The 24,662-nt window shown below is 39.8% G+C and overlaps 3 protein-coding genes across 6 annotated transcripts in view; 1 reads left to right on the top strand and 2 right to left on the bottom strand.

Annotated features, from left to right (window-relative positions):
• adam22 (ADAM metallopeptidase domain 22) overlaps nt 1-13,760 on the bottom strand; it is a 57,377-nt gene extending 43,617 nt beyond the window's left edge. For all 4 annotated transcript variants that reach the window (XR_013284215.1, XM_077526173.1, XM_077526172.1 and 1 more), the window contains exons 1-3: nt 13,447-13,760; nt 13,078-13,244; nt 9,033-9,109 (exon numbers count right to left, since the gene is read on the bottom strand). Coding sequence is in view for 3 of the 4 variants with exons in the window: in XM_077526173.1 (XP_077382299.1) it covers nt 9,033-9,109; nt 13,078-13,244; nt 13,447-13,555 (353 nt within the window). In the remaining variant the exon portion in view is untranslated. The remainder of the gene's footprint in view (nt 1-9,032; nt 9,110-13,077; nt 13,245-13,446) is intronic.
• A 722-nt stretch (nt 13,761-14,482) lies between these two features.
• On the bottom strand, nt 14,483-19,262 carry dbf4 (DBF4-CDC7 kinase regulatory subunit). Its single transcript, XM_077526183.1, is given in 13 exon segments — nt 14,483-15,616; nt 15,740-15,855; nt 16,758-16,869; nt 17,099-17,224; nt 17,313-17,358; nt 17,440-17,485; nt 17,571-17,647; nt 17,902-17,971; nt 18,051-18,101; nt 18,219-18,422; nt 18,866-19,017; nt 19,174-19,217; nt 19,219-19,262. Coding segments are annotated over 13 exon segments (1,746 nt in total). The 3' UTR covers nt 14,483-14,958.
• Nucleotides 19,263-20,027: 765 nt separating this feature from the next.
• slc25a40 (solute carrier family 25 member 40) lies at nt 20,028-24,430 on the top strand. The gene is made up of 10 exons (XM_077526193.1): nt 20,028-20,210; nt 20,362-20,469; nt 20,936-20,995; nt 21,075-21,178; nt 21,246-21,313; nt 21,414-21,538; nt 22,583-22,866; nt 22,946-23,027; nt 23,107-23,184; nt 23,256-24,430. Exons 2-10 carry the CDS (start codon nt 20,367-20,369, stop codon nt 23,387-23,389), a joined length of 1,038 nt encoding a protein of 345 aa, XP_077382319.1. The 5' UTR covers nt 20,028-20,210; nt 20,362-20,366; the 3' UTR covers nt 23,390-24,430.
• The last annotated feature ends 232 nt before the right edge of the window (nt 24,431-24,662 follow it).

The following is a 24,662-nucleotide window of genomic DNA, read 5'->3' on the forward strand; positions in this document are numbered from 1 at the left end:
GAGTTATAAGACTTGTATTGCTTTAACTCATCCCAGCCATTTTCACTGGAGCAACACCCTCAATCCCACAGATTTTACCAGATTTTGACTGATTTGCAAGGCCCACAGAATATTATGTTCTATTTTTATGTGCACAACCTACCAAAAGAAAGATGAGACTCTCTTCTTTCAGCAGAAAAAGTTTGTTTCTAACCTTTTCCGTTCATGAGTAATCAGCATTGGAAAATAGCCAAGTTTCATGGAAAAGGCCAATTTTCTTCAGAAATCCAGAGAAAATTAGCTTTTTGTAAAGGCATGCTGCATTTCAAGCATAACTACTATTTTTTTTTTTTTGCTTTTATGACAGCTCAAATATCTCAATAATGTGTTCCTTCTACAAAACAACATCACAAAAAAGGCTTTTTTATAGCAAAATTATTTATTTCCACATATTGAACCTTAGAAATGAATCATGAACAAAAGTGAAAGAGTTCAGTTTGTGCATGCATGCATGTGTGTCCACGTGTCCTCCACCCTACAAATTTCATATTTTTTGTGTATGCGTGTGTGTGAGAGGCACAAGTCTCACACAACCTGTTAGTCTCACTGCGTTTCCTTGGCACATGCAGACCTTTTCTCCGGCTTGGCTTTTGGGGTGGTGGGTGGCAAATGTTCAAGTTTGTGCTTCTGTATTTTTGCAAGCCAAATTGGTGAGACACCGTCAACATCGGCATTCCTTCTTCCGCTGGTGGCTGTGATGAAGGTCATGAAGTGGGAAAGGGGGAGAGGGAGCTCTTTGGCTGCTAGATGCATGACCTGTAAATTATAAAAATATAAAGAGGTGCAAATATTATATAATTTATTGCTGCAGTGTGAATGTATTATTTACCTCCTGCCTTTGCATCAACAATGCAAGGTGGAGTGCTCTGGCTTCTGGGTGGACAATCTGTAATTTATAGAAATACACACTGTTTACATTCACACCATTAATTCCTCAGTGCTAAGCATTCAACCTCCGCCCAGCTAGCGTATACTGCACATTTATGTCACGTTTTCATCCACATCTACAAGACGAATGAACCGTACATATATTATTAGTATTACTGGCAACTTGTGGGGCATGTAAATGTGCATAAACTGACTGATGAGGGCATGAGAAATTACGACGTTTTGAATGGAAACTAGCAAGTTAGTAAGCACTTACCTCTTCCTTCGAGTGGCTCCGGCGATGTTTCGCTGAAGTTAGAAGGCACATACTCGTCATGCATATTTGGATTCAAATCTGGATCATATTCATCGTCTTTGCCGCCGTCTTCATCATCTTGGCTGAAATAAGTCTCCGGCGAGCAGATTTGAGGATGATGTGGGCCAGGGGAAGAACGCGGTACTCCGGCAAGCAATGTTCCAGCGCGTAGGGCATGTTTGTGTTTGTCTTCATCAGAAATCTCAAGCGAAACTATTTGGTAGCTATGTTATTTCCTGCTTTGACGCTGCCAAAGCGTCAGCCTCTCATTCACAACAATTCAATGTCCAATGTTATGCTTGGAGGAAGCCCCCCACTGCCACCAGCTGGCCATTTTTTTTTAATTATTATTATTTAACATCACAGTGAAGCTTGGTCCTCCAGTGAGAAGTTGCATCATACTCTCCTGTACCCTCCCCCATTAAAAATGTGTTTGACGTGTTTATACGTCATAGGGAGGCGGGGACTATCCATAAATTGACGTGGTTACACGTCATGGGTATTTAATGAGTTAAGACTAAAAATAAAATAAAATAAAAAACGACTGAAATTGAAAAAAAAAAAAAAAGACAATTCATTAACGGAAAAAAAAAGCACTACATCTTACAATAGAAAATTAGCGAAAATGTTCTTCATTGTCACCTTTGTCAATTAATATAATACAAGCTTTTGGATTCAAAATTTATTCCGGTATTGCTATGTGTATTGCATAAGAATTTATGTGGCTTTATTACGCAATACTTTTCAAATGTAGCATTTGTTTGTTTTCATCTTGCGTTTGACAAATACGCTAAACAAAAACTAAACTAATAAAAACTAAACCAAAACAATGTATTTGTGAACAAATTAAAACTAATAAAAACTAACAAAGCCTCTCTAAAAACTAGCTAAATCTAACTGAATTAAATAAAGTCACTTTTCTTTTTCTTAATTCTGAACTCAACTGTGCATGTGCAAGTGTGAGTCTAAGTGTATGTAGATGTGTATTCACATGCATTGTCTAAAGCAATAAAGAAAACGGTGAGCAATGGTATGGAATGGATGAGGGCCGTTCAATTCGTCACAAGGCCCTCCTTTCAAGTAGCTACCTCCCCCAAGCATATAAATATACAAACGCGGCGTCCACTCGATTTTCCCCATCTGCTGCTTCTCCACCCACACAGCAGCAGGACTTGATGGTGCTTAAAAAGACATCCACACATCCTATACTTCTCATTTTTTTCCAGTCCTCCAATACTCTGTCACTCTTCTTAACTCCCCATCCTCCTCACTCAAACATTTGTGTGTTTCTCCCCGCGTGCTCACTAAATCGGATCACGCTTCCTTTCAATAAATCACTAAGCAGGCAGCAGAGGAGGCGAGACGAGGATGGAGATACAAATGGAGGGGAAGAGTGGCGTTGGCTTGTATCAGTGTCACAATGCAGGTAGTGCGCGATACACGATGTGGGAACGGCCCATTAGAGAGACTTAAATCACACGCAAGTACGACGAGGAAGGTCGCGCGCTCGTACGACGGTCGGCCCCGCATCAGCGGCTTTCACGCTCCAAGGCAGCAACACAAAGCGTTCGCACACGCACAGGTTCATATCCGAGAAGAGCGCTTCCCTCAGCGGTAATTGTAAAAGGTGCTCCAAAAAAATCTGGCATTATTCTAGTCCAATTCTTCAATACTCTCAAATTTTCACGAGAAACTAAGTGTAATGTTACTAAGTCAATAAATTACATTTGAAACTCTACTGGTGTCACAAAATTGTGTTGACCTTTTTATGAACATTTATTGATGCAATTTATTGTGCTTGGAGAGAGGATGTAAAAAATCTCAAAGAGTGTGTGGAATTATAGCAAAGAAAATGAGATGAATAATTTGGATTCTTTTCTTGTAACTCTTCATTTTCCTCCTCTGATCTTCTTTTAATATTCACTACTTTTTATCTGTCTCATTATTTTCATCTTGTGTTTTATTAATTGGGACAACACTTAATGTGCCACTTCTGAAGCCCAACAAGATGACACAACATTGCAGGTTTGCATGTTATTAATAAGTGAAATGCTATGTACAGTGGTACCTCTACTTACGAAATTAATTGGTTCTGGAAGAAAGTTCTTAAGTAGAAAATTTTGTAAGTAGAGACACATTTTCCACGTAAATGCCCTAATCCGTTCCAAGCCTCTCAAAATTCAGACATAAATGTTTTATAAAGCATAATAATGCATCAAAACATGTAACAAATACATGTTACAATTAGATCATTGCACAATAAATGAGAGTTGTGCATAATGTAAAAAGCAAAGAATAGAGTAAAGAATAAAAATGGTCATTTACCTTTTAAACTGCTGTCCTCTTTGTTTTTTGCCTTCTTTGGTTCATGTTCTCTCTCAGAAGGGTTTTTGCCTGGTGATTTGTAAAGAACTGACCCAGGGATGCTTGTTTTTTTAAACAATCTTGTTTTTTTCTTTCTTTTTTTGTCACTCACTCACTGTTACACTCCTCCACCTTGAGCCCTTGTTTTTTGTTTTTTTTTAAAACAATCCTTCGAAAATGTCGAAAGCAAACATCATCATAGTGGACAATCACCCGAATGGTGAAAACTTTTTCTGGGTGATTCTTTTCAATAAATTCCGAAACTTGATGCAAACTTCAGGTGCGGCGAGGCATCTTTTTCCAAAAAAAGGCCCGTCTCGTCGCAATTAAAAACTTACTGTGCAACGTAGCCTTCATCAATCACCAATTATTTGAATTTTTGCACAATTTTGTCGGCCGTTAGTTAATACATTTACGTAAAACTATCTAAACACCTCATGGCCCGAGCGGCGAATGACAAGGACGCTATGTAGACACATACTGTATCAATTATGTATCTATGGACATATACGGTAGAGGTCCCTCTTAGCCAATGGGATGCCAGCAAGATGATAGTAATAGCCAATGGCAGAGCAGCTGTAAGTATGTTGCGTTCAGTAAACTCTGGGAGCTGCGAGTAGCAGTCCATACTGTAGTTTTACCTTTCGTACCCTGAAACTTCTTTCGTAACAATATTTTCCTGTTGAGGAGTTTCGTAACTTGAACATTTCGTATTAAGGGACGTTTGTAAGTAGAGGTACCACTATATGCACACATTCATCAAACCCGTGGGATGTTTGCTTAGTTTTTGGAGAGCGTTCTATCCAGTCCATCCCCCACCACATGGAACATATGCTGATTGCACACACGCACGTGCACGCACGCCCTCCAAGCAGATGAATAATGCATTCAGCGTTGCCGGTAACTGTGCATTAGCATAAAGAGCACGTCCGCGTGCAGGAAAGCTGACGCGACGCTAGTAGGAATAACAACACACTGAGCGCCTGTCAGTGTCAACACTGCACACAGGAGGGACGCAAGCCTGCTTGTTCCTGTTTTGTAACACTAGAGTGATGATGTAACAGCAATAGGACAATCCAACCTGCTCCTACTTCCAATGTGGCACAGGCATGGAGAAGCTTTTTCCTATCAGGGGGCATTTTAGTTTGTAACGTCCTCTGAGGGCCTTCATAAATGTATGAGAAAATATGATGCATGGATGGAACAAAAGTTAACGATCATGTCCTACGAGTATTTGTGGGTTTAATGTTCTTTAACAGTTGCTCTGAGGTTTCGTTTCCACCCATGCTGATGTGCAACTTGGTCAAGTTTGTGAAGGACCACACAGTTAGTATCCTTTCACAACAAGTCGTGATGTTGCATTATGGTTAGAGTCCATCATAATGCAATCATACTTGCGTCCATTGAATTGTTATTGATTGGAGACTTTGTAGTGAAAACGGGAGGTGCAGTGAGAAGTCAGCTTTCACTTGTTAGACATATGCTACAATGCCATTTGTCACGATGCATTTTACACCACAACGTTCAAGTTGTAGTCGTTACATTTGTTATTAAAAGTGGCAACATGATCATTCTTGTAAGGCACGATTGCAGCAACATTAGTGTTAAAGGTTCAATTAGGCATCAAATCTCTTTATTTGTATGGGAATTATTAGTAACAAATGCTTTGTGACTTTGCATTTATATTTGGACTAATAATTATACATATTTAGGGCCTGGTGGACGGCAAATTCAATCAGCTGATGTTAGCGCTTTAAAATCGGCACATTTGTTTCTACATGAACACATTACAACATGAGAAAACAATAATGACATGCCGCCTCCCCCAAAAATTTGGCAAAAAAATATATGAAGAAATAAATCGGCCGAGTTTTGCAGATTTTTCTGCCTGTTCTAAATTTAAACAAATACTAAAGGACAAAGTACACAGTTAAAATTTCTGTCTGTTATTTCCTATCTTTATTGTTGTAAGCAATAAGGGACAAAAAAAGGATTTTATTCATTTTTGTTATTAATTAACTGACCAATAAATTGGCTGACGGAATGTTATTCTGTCAAATATTGGGGGGAAAAAAAAATCATATAATTTTGGCCCAAATTATATTAGGTAGCTCTTAATAAAGTATTCAATTCAATATATATTTATTCGCTTTTGTTTATCTTTATTTTAACCTGTAAGTCAATACAACCTTGTCAAGAGGCAGCAAACTGACATGAGACATTTAAGTAGTAATAATTTGCTTTCTACCAATCATCCTCTTCTTATAATATAAATCATGTAATATTTTGTTTGTTATTTTTGTTAGTTGTTGCTGCTGAAGCTTGTTATCTAAAGTGTAACATCCAAATCAAATCCCGGTGTTTGCATGAGCAAAGAAATTGCCACATTTACATCTTATGTGATTATAAAGTTAAGAAACTGAGGTCCACTTTTATCTTTTTTATTGTTACTACGTGGTTTTCTGTCACAATGAGTACAACTGCATGTATTTGTGTACAGTAACCCCAGACAACATGTAACATCAGCCTCAGTGTGATTTTTTTTTTTTTCCCTCTCCCTTTTAAAGTCCCAAAATAAACCGGCATGTGCACACTCCTCTTTAATCTTATATATTATTCACCAGGAGCGGGTGAAGTGGGGGTTCGGGGGTATAGAGCTGAATGGAGGGAGGAGACGTGTTGTGTTTGGTTGAGGCTGATTAACAACAAAAAAAAAAAAGGGGCAACCCCCAATCATGTGTGCACCTCTTTAGCTCGCTCTCGTCCAATGAATGTAAATGCTGCAGCCGGTCACTGAGATGAAGGAGTGGGAGCCAGACAAAGACAACGATGGCGGAGTTGGCAAAGACCCCTCTTTCCATATACTGTACACTGACACACTTCGCATGCGGGCTTGTGTCCATAAAAGTGACACAAATAAGCACTACAGGGAACGTTTTCCAACAAACATGAATGAGGGATTTTGTTACTGACGGACACAAAAAACAAAAACATGATGGCCCATTCAGCTCTGCTGCCGCCCACTCTGGTAAATAAAAATCATGTTCCTGTCTTATAAAAAAAATTAAAAAAAATAAAACCTTGCTGTGAAACTTGCAGGGAATCATTTCATGAAGGAGTGTGTGAGTGGACAACATTTCAGGCACCGAAAGTGGGAAAGTGTCCCTCATGGGGGATGAGAAAGTGGGACTAGAAGTGGGACACACACGGATGGTGTCAATCACAATCACAACCTCAGAGCCAAAACAGAACTGCTGCGCTACTTCAAACTGTGCCATACACTTTTAGCACATATCCCTGCTGTAAAGTCATAGTTTTTCAGTCTGAATCTTCTAAAAATCAACAAAGTATTACCTAACGGTTACCTCCTTTTACATATTGATAGAAGCCATTGAAGTCACTTGATTATATTCAGAAAATCTTTGCAAAACCTGGAGACAACAATCCACAGAAGCACAAACTCAAAATGTGAGCCAGACATGCCAACCTAATGGTCCAAGCAAGAGTTCAGTTCTTTGTTAAAAGTTGAGACTCCCGTGTGCAACGCATTTGGCTGGCTGCTGAGTCTATTGGTATTCACGCCACACACGTTAAAGTGGCGCACAGAGTGGCTGGCTGGCGGCTAATTCCCTCCGACGGTCAGCTTGAAATGGGATTTCACTCGTGTGTTTCCTTTCGACATGATATGACGACGAGGACAGCGGATTACGCTGCGGAAGGACGCGCACCGTGTTGTCAAGCTCGTGAGCAGCGTGTGCGCATTTGTGTCTGCGAGTTCACGCTGAGATGCTAAACGTGTCAACAAAACAGACACACCAACATAATCACACAATGAGCGGCAGGATTTACACAAAACCGATACTGTAGAAGCGCCAAAGTCCAACGCAATCCGTCATGTGTCCAAACTGTTGCCATCCAAAAACAGTTATTAACTGTACAGGCAATGTACAATGTTTTAACTGCCATCTCGGGATGGACAGACATTAATCCAAGTAATATGGCTTCAATAAAACAGTCTTATTTTTCATGGCGATTGAGGAGGCGTAATAAACATCCAATCTTAGCTCACTAACATTAGCATTCACATAAGGAAGGTATCCTCTAAGTTATGCAAAACATTAAAACATAAAACTTATAGAGTGGTGCCTTAAGATACAAGTTTAATTTGTCCCTTCACCATGTTCGCAATTCAAAACACTCAGATATCAAAACATCTTTCTCCATTGAAATGAATGGAAATACCAATAATCTGTTCCAAACCAGCGAAAAAATAAATAAAACAAAAATCATCACCACAACTTCTCAGCACTAATATTTATTAGGCTACGTTCACATTGCAGGCAAATCCGACCCAAATCAGATTTTTTTTTTTGCCCTAATGCAACTTGTACCGTTTTTTTTTTTTTTTAAGGGCTCCGCTCAACTATGATTCTTTTCAAATCTGACCTTTTTTTTTCAAATGATAAATATATGACTGTGAGCAGTTACCTTGTCTGACTGCATGCGTTTCTGCAACGATTGTGTTCAAATATCTGTTGGCTTAAAGTTTACGAATAACACCACCACATAGATGCTAATGCTTAACCCATGCCTGTTGTTTCTGATTACATGTTAGCCTTAGCATTTAGCTAGTGGATAAAAGTTTGATTTACGTGGTTGTTTTAAATAGACAACATGCAATTCTCTCTCTTTTTTTTTTAAGTTTGGCAGTAGACTTCAACTGAAAGTGGCAATACCTCTCTTTTTTTGGAGAATATTTACAACTTCTAATTTGGCTGTGTTCACGCCCACACCGGCCTTTGCACACACCAGACTTAAGATGAGCATGAATGGAGAGCCCCAAGACTCACTTCTCACCCTGTTGCAAAATTGTCATCGACAAACATATACAGTACTTTAGATTGTATGTTACACTAATTGTCTGAATGTCTATATTTAAAGCACTGAATGTGGGGTCTCTGGCTTACTAAACGGACATTGATGGAAACATAACCTCCTCGGAGAAGCTGAGTGTGTATAACGCTTTGTGTACGAGAGAGATGTGAAAGAATGAGAGGGAAGTCAAGAGTAAAAAGGAAGAGAGAGGAAAGTGAGTCGCTCACTTTCCATCAGCGGTGATCAATATCAATGTCTGACAGCGCAGCGCTCCAGCCTTTACCGTAAATCACGTACTATTATGATGGAGCCTCTGAATCACTCCCATAACAAACATACTCTACATACACACACGTGCACGTCCGCTGTAAACGCCCTAGAAAATGACTCTCTAGTAGCTAAATAAGCACCGGCGTCACACATTTGACTCTTCCGTGAACGCTAAAAGCAATCGCATTAACAAACGACTGACTTGACACTTTTGCTTGCACACAAGCAGCCATGTGCTGGACAAGGAAGCAAGAGAGGATTTACAAGCCGTATCAAAGTGCAGACGATAAGAACAACTCACTGATTGAGCTCCACGTCCAAGGTGAACTTCCTGCCAAAAGCCTCCACTTGAAAGCTGGCCTGGGCCACGTGGTTCACCTGGAAGAGGACACGCAAGAAAGGACGGATGCGTTACAGCATATTCATGGATCAGAGGGCACGTAATGACATGCATGCATCAGACAAATGGACACGGATGGACGGCTGCAGGCTGTCGCAGGCGACAAAATGACTGCTTATTAGGACATCAATGTTCATTAAGACATCGACTCATCTACTTTGCTGCTGGTATTGAAAATTATGCAAATGTTATAGGTTTTCAGCCATGCTGTACACAGACACGAGACCAACATGAGAAAACATACAAAAAAGAAATTTAACAAACATTAAAATGGAGCTGTTATGCTCGCTATTTTTTCAATGTGATTCAGACAATCGATTTATGATATATTGTTAATAATTACTACTAATAATTTGGATTTACATAGTCCTTTGTAAGGACGAACGATGCTTAAAGTACAGAATATAGAGCAATTTGATCAACTTTTGGGCTGTACAACCCTAAGCTGGATCACATTGAGCCAAGTAGCGGGTCAGTCCAATTTTTGACCAAAATCGGGTTATTTTTGAAGTATGTACACCTTTAAAACTGCAATTTGACCCAATTTCGGGTTGCCCAAAATTGGGTCATATTAACCCAATTTGGTTAAATTGGGTCATGTTGACCTAATTTTTTGTATCAAAACAAAACAGGGTTTTTGACAAAATTGGTTTATTTTTGACCCAGCAATTTTAAGAGCGTAGTTATTATTACTTTGAAATATCCCGATTTGACCATGTGATTGGAAATCGGGGCGATCAACGTAAAAAGATTTTTTTTCTTTTGTCATTTTTGTAGGTCATTAAAGTGACAAAATAATCATAATCATAAGGTACCAAGATATTTTCAGGTGAAACAGAAATAACTTAGTTTAAGATACCTTTATGTGAATAAATCAAATTAAATAAAACTGAAGACAGCTAAGATGATTAAAATGTGGCTTGTTTGCTTCTTAGTGCATTGGCATCGGATCGTATTGTCACATTCAAAATAAAGCGACTAAAACAGGTGAAAAATTGTAACGGGACATCCCTATTATTAGTACAATACCAAATTCAACTAAATTCTGAAAACTGGCTTTATATCTGTATTGTCATTCTTTATAAAAAAAATAAAAATAAATAAAATTAAAAAAAAAGTCATAAAAATTGATGCAAATAACAGTTTTTTTCAGTCATCAGTTATTTGTTGATAATGTATTGTTTTAAAAGAAATGACACAAAAGCGCCAAATATTAGAGAATAAATAAATATTAAAAACAGGAAGTGGAAAAACGGCCATGTTTTCCAGACGACCATCTCTGGTCTATAACACGGACGTGCGTTACAATACTGTGGTTGCATGAGTGTGATTGATTTGACTGGAGGTGGATTCTCATTCCTCTTGAGTGTTGGACACAGATGGTGCATGCGGCTTGATCCATTCATTCACTCCACACCCCTCAGGGTCAACGAGAACCCACCAGCAATCATTCCGGTGGTCCCTCCCCCTCATTGTATGGTGCCGCAGGCTACCTTCATTACAACGTGGATGCAGCATGACCACAACTGGGGAGAGGGGAGGGTCCGTTTGAGGAGGTGACCCCTGAGCTCACCCAAGTGTGACCTTAGAGTGCAAGCTCCCCAAGGAGAACAGCCTCTATTGTTTGCAAGCATGTTTGTTCTGCTCAATGCATATATGAGTGGGTAAAATGTATACTGTATAAATGATCTAATCTAATCTGCAAAATGAAACGCCTGATTGGAGGAGATAGCGGTAATTATGTTCAGTTTAATCCACTAACTCTTCCCTCATTGAGTTGCGAGTTAGAGCAGAGATGACTTTTCACACTACCGTACGCTGCCCAAGTGCGGACACACGCAGCGGGCAAATACACACGCAAGCTAGTTTCATTTGCGGGCTTTGTTTTTCCACCAAACAAGACTTTTTGCTACTCCTCCGCTGGCGGTGTTGATGTTTGCGTATGAGATTTAAAAATAGTCAAGAGAGTCTATAAATAACATCATGCATGTGTGACATCCTTTCAAAACCACTGGACAGGTTTGTTTTTAGACGTGTGGAGCTAAAAACAGCCAATAACTGATCAAAATCTCTCCATGTGATGTCGCAGATGAGTGCCGACTCTCCAGGGGCTTTCTGAACATCTCCTACAATCAAAAATCTATTTTCTAGCCAATTTCTGGTTGTCATCCTTGTGAAATAAGGGGACAAAGTCCACCTGACTGCTTTTCAGAGCTGTAATATGGGAGGCCTGTGTGTACAAGGTAATAATGTTATTTATATTTATAAAAAAAAAAAGAAGAAAGAAAGAAAAGAAATATCAATGTAAAACAACAAGACTAGACCATTTTTAACACCTGACACTCATTACCCACCCTGTTGTATTGAAAGCAATTGTTTCTGTCCAACAACTATTTTAGCACCAGATATTAGTATCAACTATAATAATCACAATATTTTTGCCATAAATTCAGTTACATCAATGTTGTGGTAATACATGATGTATTTGAGTAAGTTTGGGTCGGAGGGGAGCAAGATCATTTCTATTTGGCAGATGGGTGCCGCTTTTTGGTCTGAGGTGTTAAGAGACAAGACAAAGGGTTAACAACTGCTACCATCTGTAGCCCGCTACACTCTCTGAGCCCCGCACAAGCAAGCCCACACACACATTAAATGACACATGACATGTTTGGATAATGCTAAGTGACATTTTGTTTGAAATGAACCCATCAGACATGCCGCATCATTACACTGCGCAATTACAGCCATCGTGATGGTGACTGCAGTGCATTGGTTATTATTAATATGAACACCATCATTCACATGCTTTTCAAGTGGTTCTCGCTAAACTATGTTTTGTCTCTACAGCAATAGCCATGGTGGACAATAGCTTTTATACAACTATTCCATAGGAACAGAAGAGGTGCGCAAAAGGCAGACTCTGGCCTTGAGCCAGACCTTGATTTATTTATTTTTCCACACAGACCAATCATTAGATTGTTTTGAGTATTACAACACTATTTTGGAGGATTTAGTGTATTTTTAGTTTAAATCGCACATTTTTCAGACAGGTCTTCTATGCATACAGACAGCATACACTGACCAATCCTGTGCTTTGTAAGTCCTCCCAGGTTACACGACTCGGCCAGTCGAATGGTTTATTCAGCAGCTTTGCAAGTAGAGCGAGTAAGTTAGGGAAGCCGTGAGTTAAAGAAAGTCATGCAAGAAAACAGTGAAGGGCTGTCAAAGTTGTTCAGTGGGTAATATTAGTTCAGATATATTTTGGCAGTAGTTTAACAAATGAAAATGCTCAGTTATGTTAACGTCTTTTTTCTGTCCATTTTCAAGTATTATTTGTATATAAGAAATGTTATATTAGACCTTCCTGTTCAGTATTAAAATCAACAACACATAAGAATACTACAGAATTGTATTTTTTCTTTTGACAGTCAGCATTATGAGGGCTTGGAGAAAAACATCTTATTCAACTTTTAAATGCATAGCCCTGATACAGATTACTGTGTACACGACTACAGGATGCCTGATTGCCCACGAGTTGTGACACCTAGTGGAGAAGACGTGCAACAGCAACTTGTGGCATTTGTATGCATGGGGAAGTTGTAAAATTTAATTGATTAGGGTAATGCTTTTGTAATAAGACTTAACTAATGGTCAGCATCATCCTCCGTCATTTATATCAACTATGCATGTGGGGGAATAGAGAATTTCCATTGGTTAAAAAAAAAAAGAAAGAAAGGTAATTTACAAGCAATGTATTATTGACGATGATTTAATGTTTTTGTTTATAACGATCTAAATGTGAAAATGAATTTTGTATATACGCGATTTTCCAGCAGGTACTTTTGAGTACTGTGTTGATATTTTTTTCTCGCGTGTTGGACTAGAAGGAGATGCAAAAACCAATAAACAAGAGCCACTTCCACCATCACCGAAGCGCGGCGTGTACCTGCGTGGATCCGGGGATGTCCATGACGCGGGTGCTGAGCTGTTGGTGTCCGATCATGCTGTGGTTATGTCTGCTGTAGAGCAGGCGGACAGGGACCGTGTCCTCCTTCTTTTTGCCCACCCAGCCGCCTCCTTTACGAGGCGTCTTGACGCTAGACGAAACGTCACCTGCCCCGGGGAAGGAAGACCACCCATTTTATTATGGTTGAGGACAAAAAGACACATCCACCCCCGTATGAAAATGCCCATTGCTCTTATTTACCAATTCTGTGAAAACATGGAACAGCAAGAGGCTGAAGCAGAATATAAATAAATAAAAGCGCAGTATTTAAATCGTGATACTGATAATAATAACATTATGATGGATTACCATTAATGGAATGGGGGTTGCTCTGGTGACCGACGTGCATCAATCCACAGACGCACAAAAGGGAAATCCACCAAGGTGCGCTCAGCATCATCATCATCATCATCATCATCTTCCTCGCTCCGGATGAGAACGTCAAAACAATGCGGTAATCCACGCGTGGGCTTCGCTAGGGGATGATGGAGCCGTGGCTGCTGGTGTGCTTCATGCAGTCCCTGTGATTGGAGGCCATCGGGGGTCCGGACGAGACTAAATGCCGAGCGCGTCTGAGCGCACCGAGACACGGCGAATGTTCAGCGTCGAGGAGGGAGGGGAGGAGGAGGGGGAGGGCGGCGGGTGTCGAGAGGAGGGGCGGGGACGAAGGGAGGCAGGACAGGGGACACCTCCTTAAAACACATCAGCGGATCGCTGCAGAAACGCCTCATGCATACACATGAGCAAGAGGGGTGGAAGCATGGAAGGGAAGCTGCGGCCTTCCGACAGACACCGGAAGCGAAGCCCCACAACTGTCAGGAAGTGGGGGTGTTGGAGGCAGGACCCAAATGCAGGGGGCAACAAAAACAGGGCAAGGCAGGGATGCAAGTAAAAAAAAAAAGGGGTTTAATTAACAAAAAGGCAAACGAGGTACTCTGTGACTAAAACAACAAGGTCGAAAACACACAAGGCATTGCATGGCATGGAACACAGGGACAACAACAGGCACAATGACTCCACAAGAACCGAACGGAAAACAGGTGACTAAATACACACAGGCTAATTGACAATGACTAGACACAGCTGGGCAAGACACAAGTGGCAAGGGAAGCTGATTGGTGGATACACTGGGAAGGGAAGAAACATTCAGGTGGACGTGGTTTGACATAACGGGACAAGGGAAGAGACAAGGAACACATGACAAACAACCAAAAACACCAAAAGCAAACAAAATCCCACCCCCCACAAAACCAAAACATGACAACAACAAGCGTCGTTTCTCCGGCTCCTCAACTTATGACTCACGCAATCATCAGCTGGGGCGCTATAAATCAGCATATTGGAGGCATTTTCCACATATAGTTTTATTAAGCATTTCTTTAGCTTCTTTCCCCTGAAGACAATCGATTTTCATTTTAATTGTAGGCGGGGAAAAAATGTTTTTTTGTGTTCAATGTTTGCAGTCAGTGTTATTATTTCTGTTTTAATCAATACCTACCTTTTTCATGGTAAAGCATTTCTAAGTTGATAGACAACACTGTGTGAAATAAGATTGGCTTTTTTGTTTGAGGTCATGGTACTCCTCTAAGAGGAATGTCACAGTTATGAAAAAGTTATTAGTGCATTTGTGGGTTCAATATTTGTACATTTTTAGTTCCTCTGAGGTTGGGTTTGTTTTTAGAGTGGCCACAGGGTACGATCAGCAGAATTAAATTAGCGCCAACATTCCCTCCATATTGTATTATGCAAACTGTCTCCCCAGTGCTTTGTAATTGTTCCCTTCTCGTCATCAAATCTGCAGGAATTCCACATCCCATTTTATCAGTGGAGTAAAGCGTTTGTAGATTTGTCACAGGTGTCATTCTGCGTTACATGCTCTTCACATGTAGCGTCCAGCTTCCATCTTTGGCGTTTATAATATCTGACTTTCCTCCTCACTGTGACTGTTGGAGAGCAGCTCTGTGAAGAAAGGTGCTCTCCATCAAGATCTGAGATGCTTCCACCGGCTTGCCTGATGGGTCTCTTGCTCCCCTCAGTCCCCTCTTGTTGATTTGTGACAACACTGAGGCTTCCTGACTCACATTGTGGCTCCTGATGTCTGTGTGCGTCTGTATGAGTTACTTGCAGATTAAAGTTGACCTGAGGAATTAATAGGGGGCTTTGGGCCAGACTGTCACCACTAGAGGGCGCAGTTTCCTGAGCAGCTTTTGGAGGGGAGGACTTCAACAAATTGAGTCGACACAGCCGTTTACGTGAGACAAGGCTTAGCTTTGACCTGTGTGAGACATTCAAACTAGTCCTACCACCACTGTGAGGCAAAGGAGCAGACTGAGGGCGTGAAGTGCCTTGAAAAGAAAACGTTTCCTTGGGACAGTCAGCAGGTTGGTGCCGCTCCGCTTTAATAATCTCTGGGGCTTTGACATCAAGTCCTCCAAATGTTCCCATGTCAAGTTGAACAGACGAAACAGTGCGTTTGGGCCTGGCAGGAACAAAAGAAATGAGTAGGTTTAAAAAAAAAAAAAAAAAAAAAGAAGAAGAAGTGTAAATAGATTTACACAGCAGCCTACAGTAAATAAAGTGAAAAACATTTGAGGAATACTACCTTTTAATACAAGTGTTGAAACGGGTGAAGCTGCAGTGAAGGGGTGATGCCAGTTGGTTCAACACTTGGTAAGCATCGCTTTTGGAGAAAGCCTGGTGACGCTCACTTTGCAGGTGCTGGATTAAATAAAGTGTCAATTTATATTACCAGTCTGGTTTAGCGGTTATGGTTAAAATAAGGTTTATAGAATTAATGTAGTAGTATCAGTCGGATAGGGTTAAGGTTTGAGTAAGGGTTAAAGATAGTGCTTAGTAATAATTAAAGTTGATGCCCAGGGGACAACTTTTTTATGTAATTTCCACATTATGTGCTTAAGATATTCACATATTAAGTAGTGAAAGTAGGAAATACTACATGGAAATTACAGACTCCACAACCATGATTTGCAAAATTATATTAAACTTTACGTAAACTACAAAGACAGTTCAGACAGAGAGTTCTGATTCTGAATATTATAATATCAAAAATGGGTTTGTTTCAGTATTTAAAATGGAAGATACTGCAGGAAATACATTTTTTGGAAGTCAACATTACTCTAGGATAACAACAGTAAAATCGAAAAGCTCCTCTGACCCAAACAAGGCCACGGTACTTGTGTTTTGGCCAATATTGGCAACTGAAATACATTCCATACAACTTGTCAGAATGAAAATGAAAGTGAAAATAAGAAAAGAAATGACTACTGTATTGCCCCTCAAGTCTAATCTTGGGACGATTTGGTTTGATACAGCATGGACATTTCATAATTTTTATGGGGCGAATTCCAACTTCATTACTCAAGGTATTTCATTGATCTCTTTTTCATTCTTTAACTGGGGTACCAAAAATATTGTCCTTGTGTAAGTCAATACTTAATATTATGTTGTCTTAATTAACAGCTGTTAACCTCTTTTTACGCTTGTATAACAGTCATAACTGTCATCAAATTAATGATGGCATTTGAAAAAATTCGAATCTGAACCAATATCGGAATGTGATTGAGCTGAGAGGTTCCACTGCTGATGCATATTAGACTTACTGTCATCAAGTTTCCATATTTGGCCATACAGCACTCACAGTAGCCGCCTCCCGTCTTGTCTTTGTTCTTTTTTCGACCAGCAATTTGTCCTTCACGGGCCAAAAGTTTGCCACTTTTAGGGATAAATCACACAAACTATTAGGGCTGGGTGATTAATCGATTTTACATTACTGTACTTGCACTATCAAACGTAAGTGCAAACAGGGAGGAGCTAATTTACAAAAGTGGATTGCAGTAATGAAAAGAAATGCAGGAGCTACAATGCTTACAGGAATGTTTGAGGCAAAAGTGTAATCCTTAAATTGTGTGTCTGCCTCAATAATCCAAACAAGCCGCCATACCTGTCCCCTCGCTGTTTGTCCCCAGCAGGGTCTTTACCATCAACCAAGAAGGGACAATGAGGAGCAAGCGTCTTCAGGTTCAACTCAGGCATGCTTGTCATGTTGACGTATATCGGACAGTAATGTCTGAGGATGAAGTGTCAACACTTTAAAAATGTGCATTTGAAAGGACAATATTTACTTTAAATGGATGCAAGATTTTACTTTCTCTAACCTGCTTGAATCTTCAACCTTGATAAAAGGTTTACGGATCCGCCCTCCTGTGGAAAACAACTTATGAGTACATATTTACACATGTCAAATGATTGATGAACACAATAGCTGCTGCACAAGTCATTCACCTTTGGATTTCTGACAAGTGGGTTTTGCTGTTGATGCGGCTTTGACCTACAACACATTGAAATGCAAGAACAAGTCTTAAAATATTAAATGTATGATATTATGAACTGTTGACTTGACTGTGTGAACTTACACTTGCTTTGGCTGTAGCAGGGATCGGACACTGGCTTTTAATGGTCTTTTTTTTCTTCACAATATACTCCAACACATCTACACATGCAGCAAAAACATCATTAGGTCATGCACAAAAGAAAAGCACACTGTCGATATTACCGAGGAAAGCCAAAGTAAATGGCCCAAATGTAGGGCAATTGGAAATTAAACCTAAATTCGCACTTAAGGAAAATTATTACGGTGAATATGAAACATTGTTTATAACTTAGAACTTGACAGCTACTTTTTAGGTTCCATCGCATAATTGAGACAACATATATATTTTATTTATATTTGTAATGTAAACACACCATCAATGTAGAATATTTTTACACCCCACTCCAGAGCCTTTGACAGAATTTTGTTGGTCTGCAAAATGTCCTAAAAATAAAGATGTCATCAGCAAATTAGAGCACAAGATTCTATAAGAATGCTATTTAAATGCATAGAGACAACAAACCTTTTCTTTCACCGCTTTTTCTACTAAAGACCTCCGATGGCTTGTGACAAACTATAAAGGAAAAAAAAAAAAAGGGAAAAAATGGAAAAGCACAGCAAAGCAAGCTGAATTGAAGAACAAATTAATAAAACTATATTATCACTAATGAAGCAATCCAATCCAGCTCACCGAGTCTGCTTGACCTTGAGACCTGCTCTTGGTGTTGTCGTTACCGCAGTCCGGCTGGAGTGGATTTGAGTGGGGGCAAGGTGAACTCTGTCCGGATTGAGGGCCAGGGAGCGGGAAGTCTAGTCTCAAGCATTGCACGTATTTAGTTTCCCTTTTGTTGGATACAAGATACTTGATGTCTTTGCTGAAAAACTTGTCAACACTCTGGGACGATGACGAGGAAGGGAAATATATTCAAGTGGTTAGATGTGGTCACTAGCGGCACAACCTGTTATTTTTATTTGTTGACGTATAAAAGGAGATGTCAATTTGAGATGTGACATTTATTCAAGTAGACATTAACACACATACTGCTACCAGAATCCTCGGTTTATAACATATGATGACATTACGGGGTTAGGCAAGGCAAAACATAACACATCATTTGTCAACCGAAGACGCCCTAAACAGAGACACAACTTAATTCATAACCAAAATGTACCAATTGATGCAACAGGCAAAGTTATCGGCGATATTAAAAGTCCTATGAATGAAGCATCGTGAAAGAGAAGAGAAATCATCAAATGTGCAATAAGATAAGTTTTTAAGAAAAAAAAAAAAAAAAGAATTATGCTACAATGCAGAAAAAGTCTTGCTTATGGACCCACCCCTCCGAGGTCTTTTATATCTCTCTCCAACGAGTCTGCAGTTCTGTTGAACGGCAGGTCAAGATAGAAGACTTTCCCAGCTAAAGGCTTGAGCAGTGCCAGACGGGACTTTGAGTTCATTGACAACTTCTTATCACTTTTGCCATATTTTTCTAAAAAGACAACATTGGCGGGGTGAAGAGAGGTGAGCGTTCAAAGGCTGACAAACCCACAGAACGTAGCTTTAAAAATACAACAATGAATAAATAATAAAATGCTATGTGACGAGTAATAAAGGCTACCATTAAAAAAAATATAATATACTGTACCTTCCCAGTCAGCTCCAGTTTGTCTCTGTGTGCCTTGTGCCATCCTTTTTCTCTTTCGGGAAACAAGTTCGCCCTCTGTACGTCGACATGCCCGTGCCACAGTCTTTATTTGACAGCTGGTTGTGTTTGTACACAAAATGGCGAAATGTACAAATTAGCAGTTTAAACATTTGTAGCTGTCAATTCGACTATATTACATGCCGTGCAAAAATGTGTCCGTCTAACTCACCGTCGACGGTCTACGTTCGGTCGGGTAGACGCTGCATTTCGTATTTTTGGCGTAAATTAAGTGACTCAGCTGCGGTATTTCAATATTTTATGTGGAGCAGCACCTACCATTGCATTGCATTTGTAATTGTTTGGTTAATTAATTGTTGAGAAAGTTTGAACGTCGACGTTTGACTACACTGTCATTTCCCGCTTAACAATGTAGTGATGCCGACGAACAAGTTGCCATGTTTGAAGAACTCCGCGCTACATACTATCACTTTCAAACTACTCAGTTTTACCATAACTTACGTATTCTTAGCGTATCATTCTATTGTTTTATTTCTTCCTTCGGATAAATTACGGTTGTATGATTAGTGCCCTATTTTCATGCGACGTCTCCAATGTACAGAGTAACGTTGTGGATTGATGTGAACAAAATCTGGCAACAACCGAAATATGTATATTAGTGGTAGTATTCGAATGTGACGTTTCGACATTTTAAAAAGTTAAACATTTAAATATCTTTATCAAAGACATTGTGACTAGCAACAGTTATCAGTATCGGTATGAGTATGAGCACCATGTATGTAATTGTTTATTGAGTGAAACTGTTTATTTTCAATTTCGCGAATGTGCGAGAGGGGAACTTATGTTATGAAACGTTTCATCATGTAATTGTAATTTTGTGGAGTAACCGAACCTGTAATGTTGAACACGTGTTTCGGCTGAATCTCGTTTTTGGAATTTGTGAAACAGCCTTGCTTGCTACGAAGGGATGTTTATTTTAATGCAAATAAGGATTTGTTGATGTAAATGTGCTTTGGCAGGTAAGTACGTTTTTATTAGCTTCAGTTAGCCACAGAGTACTATCGCTACTCCTAAATGAATATAATGACGTAGTTAGGTTTTGGGGCCATTTCGCCTTATGAATTAAGTTCTGTTAATTATATCATCAATGTAATCTCCTGTGTGTTCAAGGAAACATGAGCGATCAACGTTCCTCCGCTCCGGCCAAAGATAACGGCATTACTCCAATTCAACAGATGGTGGCGTCCTGCTCCGGAGCATTGCTCACTTCTCTGTTTGGTGAGGTTGTCCTAATGTGAAGTTCGGGCATTTAATCTAGTAAAATGATATGATGTCTTGTCTTTGCTACTAATAAATACTGCTTTGTTTACTTGAGACTCACCACATTGCATGAAATTTAAATGACCTTTAACTTTGTGTTATGTGGACATTTGTGGTTAGTTCATGGTTGCCAATTCTCGCCACCATAATAATTAGAATAATAATGCATGATGGTACATTTTATTACACTGGGTGGGGCAAAAGGTACACTTCTTAAATTATCTATATTAAATAAACTGTTTAAAATATAAGTGTAATTAATAAAATAAGTACATTAGCCCACTCTCTACTCTATATAATTAAATATAATTGATGATAAAATAATGAAAATTGAGGGGCCACTCAAAGTGGGCACAGGCCTCCAGTTGCGTAACCCTGATGTAGAAAATGTATGTTTGGTAGATTTACACTTGTCCTTCCACAGTGACACCTTTAGATGTTGTGAAGATCAGACTTCAAGCACAGAAAAATCCGTTCCCTAAAGGTAAACTACATTTTTGCCAAACAATTGTTTTTATTTTTTGTAACACGTCACCTTAATGTGTTTTTCTCTCCATGCTTAGGAAAATGCTTCGTCTACTGCAATGGCCTTATGGACCACATTTGTGTGTGTATGAATGGCAACAAGGCCTGGTATAAAGCACCAGGACGCTTCAACGGCACAGCGGTAAACGCAAATCCCATCGTAACGCATAAATGTCATGATCGGCTTGTAATCTTGTTTGCTGCGACAGGACGCGTTCGTCAAGATCGTACGTAACGAAGGAGTCAGGTCGTTATGGAGCGGTCTTCCTCCCACCCTGTGAGCGCCAACATTGTCATTTATTCTCAGCCTCGTGCACATCCCAGCCTATTGAACAGATTCATGTTTGTGCTTTTTTTTTTTTTTTTGTCCGTTCCAGTGTGATGGCCGTGCCGGCGACCGTTATCTACTTCACCTGTTACGACCAGCTGCGTGCGCTATTGAAGGTCAAGATGGGCCAACACGAGCAATTCGCTCCTATGCTGTCGGGGGCTGTCGCCAGAGGTGTGATTTTACACTTACTGCTAATTATTACTATTAGAACTTAGATTTATGCTTGACAATAATAGAATTTATAACGTTATGTAATGTTTATCTACTGTTGTTACGCTTCTCTGGCATTTTTGTAACTTAACGCCCATATAGATTTGAATTAGGGGTGGGAACCTCTGGATACCTTATGACACGATATGCGATTACAAGGCTCATGATAACGTCTATCTCACGATATGATGATGCCGCGATTATCGATATATTGGTCAGGTAATAAATCCACGATAATCTACGATAAAACTACTCAAGACATAAACTGATGTTTTTTTTTAAACCATTACTGATACACAATAATAAAACTGGTGTCTTCTTCATAGTGAATACTTTAGTGTATTTTACAAATATCTTCTTAACAGAATCCACTTTTTGTGAACAAATTTGTGTCTTTCTTAAACACTATTGTCATGAAACATGCAAGTCAGTTACATAGTCAGTTGTTTAATTTTATAAACTGTGACAATTTTTTTGTGTAGCATTGCAAACGTAAATAAATAAATACAGTTACGTGAATATTAAATCCATTTAAACCAATATTAATATTCCTCAGAAATTGTGTGCTTCAAAAACACAAAAAAATAAAATGTTGTAAAATGTTAAAATTTAAGATATAATACACATTTTTCATAGAAATGTATGCAAAACTGAATTAGTTGTTGGACAGATAAATGCCTAAGCTCATGAGTCTTCTTCGCCTGAAGACTTCTGTACATTTCCCTGCCACTTTTATGACACACTCCCCCTAGTGGCCGCCAAGTAATTGCTTAATAAGTAATGAACAATGGCGCCGTTATAGCGGCTGTATATTAACTACAGATATTGCGATATTTGCATAGGCGTATCGATAATCTATCGGGAGACAAAGTATCACGATTCATCGCGATATCGATATATCGTCGCACTCCTAATTTGAATCAGAAAGCATCACATTAAGATTTAGTTTTAAAAACACTGCATTTGACTTTGTCATCCTGCAAATGCCTTTACTATATCCGTCAGTGGGCGCGGCCTCCGTGATCAGCCCCATCGAGCTTCTGCGCACCAAGCTGCAGTCGGAGAAGCTGTCGTACCGGCAGCTGAGAACGTGTGTGCGCACGGCGGTGGAGGCGGAAGGCTGGCTGTCGCTGTGGCGAGGCCTGGGGCCCACGCTGCTCCGGGACATGCCGTTCTCCGCCATGTACTGGTACAACTACGAGCGCGGCAAGCAGTGGCTGTGCCAACGCTACGGCACCAGGGAGCCCACCTTTGTCATGACCTTCGCGTCCGGCGCCACGTCCGGCACGGTGAGTGCGGTGGACGGGAACGTACGGTTGACGTGATAAATTATCGAGATATTTCTGACTTCTTTACATGTTTTTTCAGATTGCGGCCATCTTAACGTTGCCGTTTGATGTGGTCAAAACGAGAAGGCAGGTGGAACTCGGGGAGCTGCAAGCAATGAATTGTAAATATGGCCTCAATGTAACATTTCCCTTTTGAATTGGAATCATTTCCCGATGTCATTCATTTGTTTCTGTCCACAGTATCGCACAAGGCCTCCTCCACTATCACGGTGATGAAGAAGATCGTGACGCAGCACGGCGTTCAAGGCTTGTTCGCAGGTTCGCATCACATTTGGTCAACGTTTTGTCATTCAGAATATCGTTTTCTTACCCGCTCGTCCCCTGGCTAGGTTTCCTCCCTCGGGTGATCAAAGTGGCGCCGGCGTGCGCCATCATGATCAGCACCTACGAGCTGGGGAAGGATTTTTTCCGCAAGTACAACCAGGATCGGGTACTTGGACGTCTGCACACCAGTAACACGTGAAATGTGATGAGTCGGCACTCTGCAACTCCAGGCTTTAAAAAAGTAGAGCTGAGAGATTATTAAAAGTACATTACATTATTTATGATTTAATATTCCATGATGACACAATCCTGTTTGCACAATGTGAAATATAGTGAACCCCTGTATGCAAATGGGACCGAGCCTTGAAGGGTTTCTAATTTCGTATAGATGCTAAAAGATGGCAAAACATTTAAAGCAGAGGATCATAAAGTATTAACACCATGCTTTTCGCATGTATATGGTCATGATGAACCATTGGTAAACATAAACAGCATTCAGTAGTTGAATTATTCAACACTAACAACAAACCACCTTCACATGAGACTCATCAATCTGTTTAGCTAGCTTTCTGGTGCAAACTGACATGACATAAAACGTGGACAATATGTACACTAATGTGTCACACAAGCGGTATGAAGTCATTAAATTCAACTTTTGGTATTTACACAGACAAATTGTAACTACAAAATAGACTATACAAGCTCTTAGTAGTGGTCGAGGAGAGAGGCAGAAACATGCTTTCAGAATCATGTTTAACTGTGCCGCATGGTGCATTCAAAGACCTCCAACAAAACAGGGCATCTCAAAAACGGGAGAAATGATGTTGCCAATGAATTAAACTTAACACCAAGATTCCAACAGATGTCACCAAATTGTTTTTTTTTTTTATTGCTGTGAGGATGTCTTTAATAAAATTGCATGTCGAACCGCGAATAAGCAGGGGTTCACTTTATTTATGAATACTTGCAAAATGTATTTTCTTAAAACATTTTATTGTACAGTGTGCCTGTTATTTTGACTAGGGATGGTCTTTTAACTACATTTATAAGTTAATGAATCCAAATAAGTTTGTTTTATTTGGATGGGGAAATGTGGGAAATGTGAAGTTGTACTGAGTGAGCAGAATAATCTATTTCCAATGAGGAGAAGTTGTCATTTCCTGTAGCTAATGTTATTTACTTTTTTCCACAAGACTAAATAAACAGCACCTCTGTTGGTGCAGCCAAGTAGTGCACACTATTTTGCCTCAGCTGCTTCTAATCAATTCAACATTGAATATGTGGGTGCAAGATGTGATGTTTTAACCATCAGATTTTTTGTCCGAATAAAGTTTATTCAAAATGAAGGATAAAAAGCCAAAAAACATTTGTATGTGTGCAAATGAACGATGTCAAACTAAAAGCAAACAGTTGAGTTGACCTACACAGGCTGAAGGACGACTTCAAATCACAGTCACCACAAGCCCAAGTCA

This window comes from Festucalex cinctus, chromosome 7 (assembly GCF_051991245.1).
Source record: "Festucalex cinctus isolate MCC-2025b chromosome 7, RoL_Fcin_1.0, whole genome shotgun sequence".
NCBI lineage: Eukaryota > Metazoa > Chordata > Actinopteri > Syngnathiformes > Syngnathidae > Festucalex > Festucalex cinctus.

What these genes read in the sequence shown, in the direction of transcription:
- slc25a40 (XM_077526193.1), top strand. Translation starts at nt 20,367, where the DNA reads ATGAGCGATCAACGTTCCTCCGCTCCGGCCAAAGATAACGGCATTACT. An exon ending in CCGGCGCCACGTCCGGCACG is followed by an intron (nt 22,867 to 22,945) that starts GTGAGTGCGGTG and finishes ATGTTTTTTCAG; the next exon opens with ATTGCGGCCATCTTAACGTT. An exon ending in GGAGCTGCAAGCAATGAATT is followed by an intron (nt 23,028 to 23,106) that starts GTAAATATGGCC and finishes TTCTGTCCACAG; the next exon opens with TATCGCACAAGGCCTCCTCC.